This window comes from Bombus pascuorum, chromosome 7 (assembly GCF_905332965.1).
Source record: "Bombus pascuorum chromosome 7, iyBomPasc1.1, whole genome shotgun sequence".
Classification (NCBI taxonomy): domain Eukaryota; kingdom Metazoa; phylum Arthropoda; class Insecta; order Hymenoptera; family Apidae; genus Bombus; species Bombus pascuorum.
This window is the reverse complement of record NC_083494.1, coordinates 10,815,672-10,827,795: the sequence shown is the minus strand read 5'-3', so window position 1 is coordinate 10,827,795 and position 12,124 is coordinate 10,815,672. Positions and strand designations below refer to the sequence as shown.

At 31.0% G+C, this 12,124-nt stretch overlaps 3 protein-coding genes across 4 annotated transcripts in view; 1 reads left to right on the top strand and 2 right to left on the bottom strand.

Moving 5' to 3' along the window:
- Positions 1-161: 161 nt before the first annotated feature.
- The window catches only part of LOC132909360 (endoribonuclease CG2145-like), a 290,224-nt gene continuing 278,261 nt past the window's right edge, over positions 162-12,124 (bottom strand). Inside the window, exons 2-7 of the mRNA XM_060964149.1 lie at positions 3,214-3,280; positions 2,896-3,135; positions 2,747-2,818; positions 1,086-2,166; positions 599-1,013; positions 162-517 (exon numbers count right to left, since the gene is read on the bottom strand). Coding sequence (XP_060820132.1) covers positions 284-517; positions 599-1,013; positions 1,086-2,166; positions 2,747-2,818; positions 2,896-3,135; positions 3,214-3,271 — 2,100 coding nt within the window. The 5' untranslated portion in view covers positions 3,272-3,280 and the 3' untranslated portion in view covers positions 162-283. The remainder of the gene's footprint in view (positions 518-598; positions 1,014-1,085; positions 2,167-2,746; positions 2,819-2,895; positions 3,136-3,213; positions 3,281-12,124) is intronic.
- The window catches only part of LOC132909380 (glyoxalase domain-containing protein 4), a 73,247-nt gene continuing 64,634 nt past the window's right edge, over positions 3,512-12,124 (bottom strand). Inside the window, exons 1-7 of one of the 2 annotated variants that reach the window (XM_060964182.1) lie at positions 5,573-5,725; positions 5,254-5,501; positions 5,147-5,196; positions 4,749-5,014; positions 4,510-4,665; positions 4,254-4,429; positions 3,512-4,184 (exon numbers count right to left, since the gene is read on the bottom strand). In XM_060964182.1, the coding sequence (XP_060820165.1) occupies positions 4,077-4,184; positions 4,254-4,429; positions 4,510-4,665; positions 4,749-5,014; positions 5,147-5,196; positions 5,254-5,343 (846 nt within the window). In that variant the 5' untranslated portion in view covers positions 5,344-5,501; positions 5,573-5,725 and the 3' untranslated portion in view covers positions 3,512-4,076. Of the gene's footprint in view, positions 4,185-4,253; positions 4,430-4,509; positions 4,666-4,748; positions 5,015-5,146; positions 5,197-5,253; positions 5,502-5,572; positions 5,726-12,124 lie in introns of those variants that run through there. The other variant, XM_060964183.1, reaches the window with a different exon arrangement.
- On the top strand, positions 5,749-11,442 carry LOC132909356 (protein pigeon). The gene is made up of 10 exons (XM_060964143.1): positions 5,749-5,999; positions 6,175-6,311; positions 6,407-6,722; positions 6,797-7,059; positions 7,128-8,275; positions 8,443-8,784; positions 8,853-9,067; positions 9,146-9,349; positions 9,419-9,490; positions 9,559-11,442. The coding sequence occupies exons 1-10, from the start codon at positions 5,942-5,944 to the stop codon at positions 9,627-9,629; spliced, it is 2,826 nt and encodes a 941-aa protein (XP_060820126.1). The 5' UTR covers positions 5,749-5,941; the 3' UTR covers positions 9,630-11,442.

Below are 12,124 nucleotides of genomic sequence, written 5' to 3'. Positions count from 1 at the left end.
GGCCTTAAGATTGTATCAAGCCAAAAAATTGAAAAATTAATTGAAAGAATTGGAGAAGGATCCAGAAGAAAATAAAATATATTTTTTTATTTTTTACTTATAATAAGTATTTCTTCATATTATTGAGTTCAATATCGTTAATAATTTAATATTATAAAACATTTTCTTTTCGTTAATAACTTTATTGCTGATAATGAATTATCTACATGTATAGAACAATCTAGCCTACATTATATTGATCCCTATATATACAATAATTACTACGTATAACATATCTTGTATATTAAAACATTGGAGAAGCGAAATCTATAATTTGGATTCCGAAATAGATAAATGAATGCGTATAAATGGTGAACTTAGTGGCGCCGAGGGAAACTGGGCAGAGATCATTCGATCTTGCGTAGAAGCATATTGTGTACAAAGCCATCTCCAGCTCAGGTAGAGTACCCACAAATATTGTTGCATTTTGTCTAATGTTTCCATCTTGTTGGAAGTTTAATTTCACCAACGAAGCAGTCTGAAAAAATAATTATATTAAATGGCTAATATAGTATTATTTCAATAAGAATGATTCTTTAGTATTTCTTAAATCATTTACACTTCCAAGATCCAACTTATCTACATAGCCCATGTAATCTATGCGTTTCAAAGATTCTTGGTTTTCGAAATAAATCCAATCTTGCACACCAATAATGGCTGTGCCATATTTTTCAGACGCAAACACACGCTCGAATCCACATGTACTTCCGTTGAATACAGTAAACCAAATTCGACGAAGTACGTCTTTTCGTTCGAAATCATCCGGAGCGATAAACCCACGATCAGCTAGCCATTCCATAGCTCTTGACATCTCGTTTGTGTTTAGGAAGATGTCGAGCAAAAGATTCTCTTGTTTCCTTATTTCCAAAGTGCGGTTCAATTTTTTACGAGAATCATACTCGTAGCTATCGTATAGAGTTCGTATTGCGTAAATTGATGGATACTCTAATAATTCTGGGTCTACTTCGAATAATCTAAAAAAAGAGATTGATAAACGAGAACAATCACTCAAATTATTTAAAAGTCGGCAATGATTAGATACACACGGTTTTTTGGCCTCATCCGTTATGTTGCTTGACGTAACTCGAGTCTGTAAATTCATTTTTATGTAGTTGTTCATGTTGCGTGAATTTTTTGCGAACAGCTCTTCTGATATTCTAAAAAGTTCATCGTCCGAGATCGTATAATCAAATGATTTGTTTATATTAGCAGGATTATTAGATCCAGTTGGAGAAGTTACATTCTCATTTATGCCTGATCCAAAGACGTGTCTTGTAGTTGAACTTGGAATGTCTGGTATGTTTGGACTCGCACTTCCTGATGAAGGGATATTATTTCCTCCTACATTTGAAGTAAATGGTCCATTTGGAAAATTAGGGAGTCCAGTTGGAGAGATAGGAAATTCAGTTCCTTGTGGTACGTTTGCGGGATTCATTTTGTTATAGCCGTCAGATACAGTATTAAAATATTGATTATTGTAAGTAACATGAGTTGTAGGAGTTGGTGGGGCAGAGTCTGCAGGCTTCGTTTCTACGTAATGAGTATGAGGATTTATTAATCTATTTACTCCTGCGTTAATTGTTGAAAAGACAAGCGCCTCTTTGACCATTTGGCCAAAACCTCGACCAGAATCTTGTTGTCCAGGCGTCATTAGAATAGTTTGGCCAGGTACAAATGGCTGTACTGCAGGTTGTGCAAGTACATGTGTTTGCTGTGGATAATTAAAAGGAGAATGTCCAGGTACATTAAAAGCAGGTCCAGAAGGATGTATAGAGTAAGGATTCCCTAATGGCATTGAATTTGCTGGGTAGAATGAAGAAGAATGTGTAGAATAAGGATTCCCTGATGGTATTGGATTTGTTGGGTAATTTGGATGAGAAATAGGATTCGAAGATATATGTATAGGATTAGTAGGATAAGTACCACCACTAGTTGAATGAGTCTGTGGATACTTAAATCCAATTGGGGGTGGTTGAAAGCCTGGTGCAGCTGGTAGAGAATTTGGAACAGGCGATTTATTAGCTTCTGAGTAAGCTAGAGAATGTTGTTGAGCTGGTGCAGTTGGTTTATTGTCTCTTAAATAAGGATTACTCCAGGCCGGATTTGCTTGGCCTATTGTTGCATGACCTATAACATTAATAATTTCACATATAATCTAGAAGCTGATCTATGAGTCAATTTTTTATAGTATTTATGCCTTGAACCCGCAGAAAATCTCATATTAGGTTCCTGGGGCTCAGATAGATGATAAGGTAAATTTTGCTTGCTTTCTATTGCAGCTTTTGGTACAATAAGATTAGTTACTGTAGAGAACGGATGATGATTGAACGGATGATGAAGGCATTGTTTGAACTTATTAAAAGACATACATTTTTTAATTCATATTTTGTATTTGATATATAAGATGTTTAGTTTAATTGAATATGCTAGAATATGTCACAACAGATTAAAGTTATCAAAAAGATGGTTTAGTCAAAGGTATTTGGTTCAAAGGAGACATATAAGACAAAGATGACGTAAATAGGTTAATAGTGCAAAAAGATAATTTGCACCATATAATGTCCCTCTTTGAACTAAACAACTTTTGCTAAATCATCTTTTTGATAACTTTAATTTTTTATGAGATATTCTATCATTTTCAGTTAAATGAAACAGTCTGAATATTACTTAAAATACATAAAATATTATTACATAAAATAATATTTACCTGGTCGTGTAGCTCCTCCACCCTCGGCTTTTAGGAAATCGGTATTAATATTTTTATTTTGTTCGGTTGATCCTAAAATTATGATCAATAACTGTATTAAATAAACTGTAGTGTATAGCATATTTAAATTATATAACACATTAAATTACCAGCAGAATTTCCTGTGGGATGCGAAGGTTTACTATTAGATACTCCATATTCATGAACTCTTTGATTAGAATTTGCTCCATTTGATGTTCCACCATATGGGATTCTATGTGATGTTCCAGATAAGGATCCACGTGATGTTCCATGTGATGTTCCACGTGATCTTCCATGTGTTGATCCATGAAATGATCCTTTACCGAAACTTGTTTTACTGCCAAATCTATATTTTGCGCTAGTACCATCTACAAAAAGTGTATATATATATATATAACAGATTAGTAATAAAAATATTGTGTAAAAAATAATCTGACTATACTTACAGATTACAAAAAACACACAAATAAATATAAGAAAATACGTAATAGTCTTGAATTTCATTATTACAGTAAGTACTGTTGTCGCACTAAACTGTTAATAGTAAACTGATATCGTCGATACGTTTGACGGATATATATATATATATATATTCTAGACGTATTTATCAAACTTCTTTTCCTAGTAAATGCATTACGTCTTGCAATATTATCTACAGGTTTTCCTTAAGGTCATACTACATAATAAAGGGTCATTGCTAATGACCTCAGAGAGATATGGATGTCTCTGGTAGTGAGAACGACATTTCTTAACAAGTTTTTATTTGACCTCATTAACAACCTCCACCAGAAAATACATATTTTTTATAGAAACATTAAATTATAAAACAAGTTTTGTAAACTCTTTTGTACTTTAAAGTTAGTAATGTAACAATATACTACTAAAAAATTTTGTGTTAGAAAACAATTCATGTTGATCGTTATATTACATGTAGAGACGATGAACTTCCTCCCCGCCACGGATTGAACAAGCTACTCTATTATTCAGAGTCGGACCCTTCACCGCATATAATATTCAGGATTACAAAACTATGTACAAAACTACAGAGTCTTAGTAACTTATACTGCGTAAAGTTGTAGAGTGTAAGAGTTAAATGGATATGGGTGGAATCGCTTTTACATGCCTCCGCAAGGCAAGAGCTATATGCAGTGTGAGAACCAGTGCATTGTCTCTGTTATGTAACATATTTTTTCTAAAATATTGAAGTGGTATTAACACAGTCTCTCATATTTGTAGAAATACTGAGATAAAATATTATCTTTTTATAAAAGATATAGCTTCAATAGCTTCAAATGATTATCTTAATTGTTTATCCTTCATTTTTAATATATCTATCCAAAATTGCTTCACTAGGATAATCTGGAACTGATAATTGGCGAAATGCTTCATCATCCACAAAGCAAATTTCATGACCATCCTAAAAATAATCACAATTATTACTGTACGTGTATTTTATTTAAAAATAAAGTATTTTAAATGCACTTACTGGGTCAGCAAGGATAATAACTCTTACAGAAGCTTTTCCTGGAGTATCTAAAGTGATTAAATCAGTCAATATCTTATGTTTACTATCTTTTATTCTCTTTTGAATTTCTGGTTGTTCTGCATGAGGAACTGAGAATGCTATGCGTCCATAAGCTGCAGCATGATCAATTTCAGTACCTAGTCAAGCAAGAAGATTTGCTTAATCATTACAACAATTTGTATTATCAAAGTATTACACAACATTATGAGATCATTACCAATATCTTTAAATTCAATCTTTGCCTGATCTTCACTGTATCCTAATAATACGCTGTTTTCAGTTTGATTAAATACTTTCAAGTCTAGAATATCTTTCCAATAAGCAGTAGTTTTTTCAAGGTTTGAACTGGACAAAGTTAATTTTTCTACAGGATCTGTTGGAGAAATAGTCTTTTACTTAGATGTAATTTAATAAATATATGTATATATTAGGATTAAAATAGTTCTATATTAATACCTTTATCTAGAGGTTGTGGTTCATCAATAACATAATACTTGTAACCACCAGGTGCTTGTAAAACAAACTTTCCATTTTCTTCTTGCACTGGCCATCCACCTGATCGTGCTCTTTGAAGTGCTTCCCTAGACCGGATTGTTATTCCACCAAAATCATTTCCCATTTTGTATTCTTTGATCCCATAATTATAAGTTAACTCTATAACAAAATGAGTATCTTCGGTTCCATATCCTATCATGGTTTTGCTCCATCTATTCCCATATGGTCTACATAGTAAACGTAAGATATTTCATCATAACAATTCGCACAAAATTACTATATAATATATTATGATTGATGATAATATATTAGACAAAGAGTAAATACAAGTGTGTACGTGACTAAAGTTAATTGCGTACCCATTGCAAGCCGCTTCACAACCTTCGGCAAATTCCTCGTGCCGTAACACCTGTAAAAAAGATCTTCCGTAAATCCAGGCATCAATTCGAATTATTAAGCTACTCACCTTCATCCCAAGAATTTCCCGGTAAAATCTGCAGGTCATTTTTCTGTCTGGTATTTTAAATACAAAATGAAGCGCGCGTCCGGTGACCATTTTTAACAAATCTATTTTTGCAATCGTTGCACAAAGAAATACACTTCCAATTCTTTAGCGGATAAGACGGGAGGCGTATACCTACTATATTGATTACGCACCTGATCTCTTCTGAAGAAAAACTGTTGCCTTAATATCTCTGCGGTTCTCTGTAATGACTAATCATTAAGAATTGAATTAACGCTATATATGATTCAAGTATTCATTCTAGATAATTATTTTTACTTACATCTTAAACTATACGTATTACTGTTGACGTGTCTTATAAACGATATCTTGTTATCAGTTTCTACAAAATATTAAAATATTTTTATCTATTTGGCTTATCCATACTGAATTATCTAATGAGAATTTTCCTAACAAAGATGGCGCTAATAAAAATTTAATACAATTCAGACGGTGATTCAGATTCACTATCAACGTCAAATCGATATATGTATGGTAGCCATAACAGTAGCAGACGATATATTAGATAATGTTAAACATAATGTCATACACATAAGATCTACGCTACTCATCAAATTGAAAACTATTGATCGTTATTTTAAAATTAAAACATTATACAGTATTACTCACTAGAGAAGACTTATAGATAGATATGGTAGAAAACCTTGCAGCAAAATTATGTTTACTTCTGTCGGAAAAAGCACATTCAGGTAATTGTGACAATATATAATTTTTAAATAATGATGCAACTATTTTATTTATAAGATTTTAGAGAAATTGTGTATAAAACTAATGTTACAGGTTATAATGTAAATGTTTGTTACATCTAACAACATATATAACACAAAATAAAATGTGTCTGTAAAATGAAAATTTGATTTTTAGCCGAACAATGGAAATTACTGGGTCAAGAGAAGGATGGTTCCTTATTAGTTGGATGGACAGAGGAAACTGTAAAGGACGATGTAAACATATCATATACAGTTGTAGGCCACTACGACCGGATTAATGATAAGCTACAGGTATGTTAATCTATATACAATACTAAGAACTACCAAGAATACAAGCCTTTTTATATAAAATATATATAATGTAAATAAAATGCAACATGATGCAGGTACTGCACCAATTCACAGAGGTATTGAATATCGTACAAGCAACAATAAATCAAAGTCGTACTGTTTTTGGATATATAACAAAACAAAAAGTTTCTGTAGAGACAGGGGTAAATTCAGAGTCTACAGAAGACAAAGATCAGAGTATACCAGCTGAAATTGAAATGTATGAAGCATTTATTGTTGAATTAAAAGGACAAGAAGTAAATATACACAGTTTGGATGCAAAGAAATCTAAACAAGTGAGAATTCAATTTTTATATAAAGAAAAAGAACATGGACAATGGGATAAATTTTTATTATTAATTCATCAAGAATGTAAGAATTACATAATTTATAGATTACACTTATATTTGTTAAGAATTACTAAATTTAATCGTTTAATGGTATAGGTATTATAATATACACTGTAATCTTTGATACGTCTATATCAGATGTTTATTCAATACAAGAATTAAAATCTGAACCATTAGTTAAAGCATTTATTTGGGCTCAATGGGACATGGTAAATCAGGTTTTATATCATATACACCATAAAAAAATTCCAATAAGTTTAGTTTCTGAAGATGAAGAGGAAAAAGAAACTAAAACAGAAAGAACCAATCCAACACTTAGTGGTCTTCAATTTCATGATGAATTGCCGCATGAAACAGTGGTAAGTAACCAATTACAGTTTAATAATAATTCCAGCATATTTCAAACAATTTATTTTTTCATCCCCAGCTAAATATACCACTAAATTTACCTCAATTATCAACTTCTTCCAACTGTGGGACATATGAGGATGATGTTATACCTTTAAGGGTTCACGATTGTTCTTTAGATCTTATCGTAGTTTCTGATCCTAAAGGAATGGTCTGTGTTTGCCATCATTACTTATATCGTCCAGTAAAACCACAGCAGCATGTACTTAATTCATTGAATGAATCTAATACAGTGCATTTTGCATATTCTGTAACACTTCTTCATCGCAGCTGTGTGATTCATTGTGTTATACCAGGCATACCATGGTCTCATGCTAAACTTATACGACCGACATTCGCAATATATGAACATCATCACATGATTGTTCTTGTACCAGGTCTATTTACTCATGTTCTCGAAATTGGAACAAATCATGAACCATGTTGCCACATATTATGTGGTCCTTTAATTTCCCTTCCATCTCGTTCTTCTTATTTGGTACCATTGCTTGAGTTAGAAACTAATACCAAAGGAAGCAAAAAAAAACATGATACAGCTTCCCTAGAAGGAAGCAGTACATCTCAATTTAACATGAACATATTAACAATAGACTTACCAACACTGGATTTAGTACAATTAACAATCTCATCTGACTTTCTTACTGAAGTATTTCGTAAAGAAAATTCGATAGAAGTACGCTTGGGTATATTGCACTACTTTCTTTGTCATAGAAATGATCTGGATATTATTTCAGAATTAGTATGTGCGATTGCAGAGAAACCTAGATCATTGGAAATTGTACGGTATATGCAAGAAATTCTCATTGGTGGTTCATATGCTTTAGTACAAAAAAATTTATTAGCAGATGCTATACCTTTATTGTCTTTGTTGCCTGTTACGACTATGGAAGAGTACATAAGTTTTGAGATTAAAGTGAACGACTTAAGTATAACATTGAGTCATGAAAAACTATGGAATACATCTGTAATGTTACTATCACCGCAACAAAGGTTGATTCCTTACCGTAGTGACTTGTGGACTCGATTGTGGGATCAACTTAGTAAAAATAACGGAGATAAAACAAGATTTAAGCCAAGTAAAATCGCAGAAAAATTATTAGTTTCTTTAGCATGTTATCAACCTGAAGCATTATCCAGATCCAGTACACCAATGTCTCCAAGTGGAGGGTAACATTTTAAACAAGTCTTTGTTTAACCCATTTAATTACATGAATGTTTATGAATAACTTGCATATCTCTTTAAATAAATTTATATTTTAATTTCAGCCATTCTTTTATATTTGTAGTAGCACAATATTTTTGATAAAAATTAATTTGTATAAATGATATTGCAGATTAGTTGTGGCTACAGTGTCGCTTGGAGATTTATCAAGTGGTCGTAGTAATAAACTCATGGACTCAGGTTTGCTATTTAATGAAACAGAAAGTTGTACTGCTTCTAAGCAGGAACATATTGTATCTGTAAATTTACGAGAATTATCCATGTATTTATTAAAACATGGTACACAGACATCAATAACGCATCTTAAGGGATCATGTACTCCATTACACGTTCATGCAATGGCAACTAGATATGTGGCTGCGCAATTAGAAACATCGCGGGCTCTTTGTCAAATGTTATGTCGAGCGGCTAGCGTCGATCCACGAATTGAACAAGAGCGCGGTTTTATTCTTGTGTAAGTAAATCATTCATGAATAATTATGCATATATTGCAACAAAATTTAAATTAAGATATCATTTTAGCGATCAATTAGACGAAATAAGACGATGGTTATTGTTCGTATTATTGGAGCGCTATAGGCGCGCAATAGAAAGTATAGCATTTCCAGCACCACAAGGATTCACATCGTTTTTTACTTATCTTGGATATAGAACCCTAAAATATTCGATGTTTTTACAATATGTACAACGATCAGTATTCGAATTACAAGTCGATGTCAGCAAAATTATTATGGCTGGTATATTCTTTAAATCAAAAATTTATTTTTCTTTTAATTTTTAATATTTCTGTAATTTTCATTTAATATCTCTTACAGACATTAGTGATACAAAAGAAAATGCCATTCGTAAATTAACTTTATTGTCTTTATTACCAAGATCACGAGCGAAAAGACTTTTAAATCAATGGTTACATCCTGTAAGCTTTATGTTCAGAGCTCGTGAACATGCTGCAAATATTTTATCTGGTGAGATATGCCAAAACCGAGGTAGAACATTGCAATACAGAAATCATCATAATGGTAAGGATACATAATTAACAAAATCTCAAATATTTCTAGCTATCTTTTTATTAAATAAATTATATACAGGTTTAGCAGCATTTCCTTCAGCAGATCGTTTATCTCCATTGGATACATTTCTTGATCTTCTTACAGCAAAAGGTATGAATCAGATATATTATTAGATCCCACAAATCTTATTTCAATTATAAATTAATTATATTTTACAGCTAGTCTAGCTGAGTTAGATTTTGGCCTGCTTATAGAAGCTACAGTAACATCTACAGAAGATTTTTTATAGGTAAATGTATTCTAATTTCCTAGAAACAGTTATAATAGAAAGCATAGTGCAAATAGTCATCCGATCGTGCAAAGTGCCATTAATATCTTCCAAAATATTTAGTATTTATGAACATGTAACTTTAATCTTATTTTATAAATTCTCATGCATTTCTTATTGAAAATTCTATACAGGGTAGAGATTTTAAATAGAATAGTCGAATAATACACTTTAAATACTTAGATAATTTAACTAATGCTCATGTTTCTATTTGCATTATGTTAAAATAAGATAAATCAACAAATAAGTTTAAAAATGTTTTATATTTTAAAATTAATGTTTATTCCACTCAAGTTTATAAACTGGTTACTTTATGATGTTACAATTGCGTAAGTGCTGCAAAAACTATATCTTTGTTTTCTGTATACACCAGTTTTCTTCCACAAAACTTTGTCAGCATGTTCTATAATCAAAATTAAGAAAAAGAATGATGTATGAATATAGGCTCTTTATGCTTTATTAAAAAGTTATGACGAAAATATGAAATGATAACAGACTAATATTTCTATGACACAGCATAAGAACACATTGCGGACATCTGTCTGACATTACACAGATGTTTACACATATTGTAATATTTACTTACTAAGATCAGTGAGTTGATCTATCAATATGGCAAAGGTTAAATGACCATTACCCTCAATGATGGACAAGCCAAGAAGAATTAATTCCTTAGCCCCCAAGATCATTAGATATCACATCAATAGATCTTTACGCATGAAAAATTGTGAAAGAAAAAGTTTATTATTAACATTTATTATAAAGTTTATTAAACACAAATTACTATGTGTTAGAAGTTAATGCAAAGAGTTTATAACGTACTTACTATAATTAAGCAAAATGGCCAAGAAATTGTATTATAGTAGACTCTATTTTCCATAGATGCCACTGTGTATATAATAACAGACAACATATTTAAAATGGAATTATAATATGAACTTGAAAATAAAAGCGCTCTGTTGTCATTTCATAATTTTGCTATAACTGTTTAATAAAGTATTTAAGAACCTATGTTTACATAACATTTTTTTCTTATTCTTGTCTATAGACTATGCAGGTAAAGTTTTGCAGAAAAAATCTGGGCATCCTGTATATTACTAGTTGAATTTTTGTTAGTAAGTTACTATAATTTTATATTAATGTGATTAATCAGTTAATCAAAAGCTTGTGTGTGATTTACTTTTGTAGTTACATTAGTTTATCAGTATGTGTCACAGTGTATTATACATATACAGAATGTTCTTGAAATCATGGTACAATCAGGAAAGAGATGATTCTTTACATAAAAGTAAGTTGAAAGTATAGATTTCTAGGTTCACATCCTATATAATGTATTCTGCAATAAACAACACTACTTTTCATACCTAATACCTCATAACCTACATAACTACTACATTTCTATCCCACTTTCCACATTATTTAAGTATGTAATCTATATACTATGAAATATCCAACATCTATCCAGTATTCCAAGCACAGCTTATCCCTACCTCTAATTCACTTAATTCACACCCCAAGTCGCATCATCATCTTCTTTCTGATTGTATCTTGATTTTGAAAATACCCTATTTGTATCATCCAACAGTTTTTGAATTGTTGTAGTGTGAATTAAGTTACAAAAAATATCATTTATGAGAAAATTGTAATCATCTGTGTAAATTTTTTATGCGTATTATGAAAAGTATTACAAAACTACATATCAGAAGATATGTACAAACATACAACAGTATTAGTAATTTTTATGTAAAAGTGAATATGAATATTTAAAAAATGATTTTGTGTTTTAATATTTACCTATCTTGATATATACTTAATTTTTTCCAAATATTACATTAAAGAAAGAAGGTAAACAAATTTCTTATTTTGAATTTATTTCCTACACTTGCATCAGAGATGAGTAAAGAGATCACCGATACAATGTTAAAACAGTTAGCTAAAAAATGTGCACTAAAAATAAGAAATTCTAATGACAAACGTCCGGACTGTATGTATATTTCTTCTTCAGGAGAAACGTATGTATACACGAGAGGGGAAATGTGCATTCATATCGGTGCAGCGCGGAGATAAGGGAAGGCTAGGGGGCTAAAAAACATAAAAATGCTTTAAAGCTTTTATTAAATATCAGAAATGAATTGTCTTTTTTGGAATTGATTACAGAAAAATTACTTTGGACTTAAACTTACAGTAATTGGAAATGATTTAAGGATTGTACATATTGGAGGGATTTTAAATGATTAAACGCTTTGTTCATTTGTAAAATAAGATTGTTTTATTCAAATAAATTTAGAAGTTTAATAATTGTACGATTTTACAATGAGTTCTGAGTTACAATAATTGTCTGTATAATAATTTGTGTAATTGTATAGTTTTGCAATAATTTGATTCCGTTGCTCGACCAACATAGTTAAATCAACCCTTTTCGTGCGAAAATGACAGTCAAAAACTTTAAGTGCTTG

Bases quoted from the DNA above. Each gene is read 5' to 3' on its own strand.
- LOC132909356 (XM_060964143.1), top strand. From the start codon at position 5,942: ATGGTAGAAAACCTTGCAGCAAAATTATGTTTACTTCTGTCGGAAAAA. The intron at 8,276-8,442 runs GTAACATTTTAA...ATGATATTGCAG, and splicing joins CCAATGTCTCCAAGTGGAGG to ATTAGTTGTGGCTACAGTGT. The intron at 9,068-9,145 runs GTATATTCTTTA...TATCTCTTACAG, and splicing joins CAGCAAAATTATTATGGCTG to ACATTAGTGATACAAAAGAA.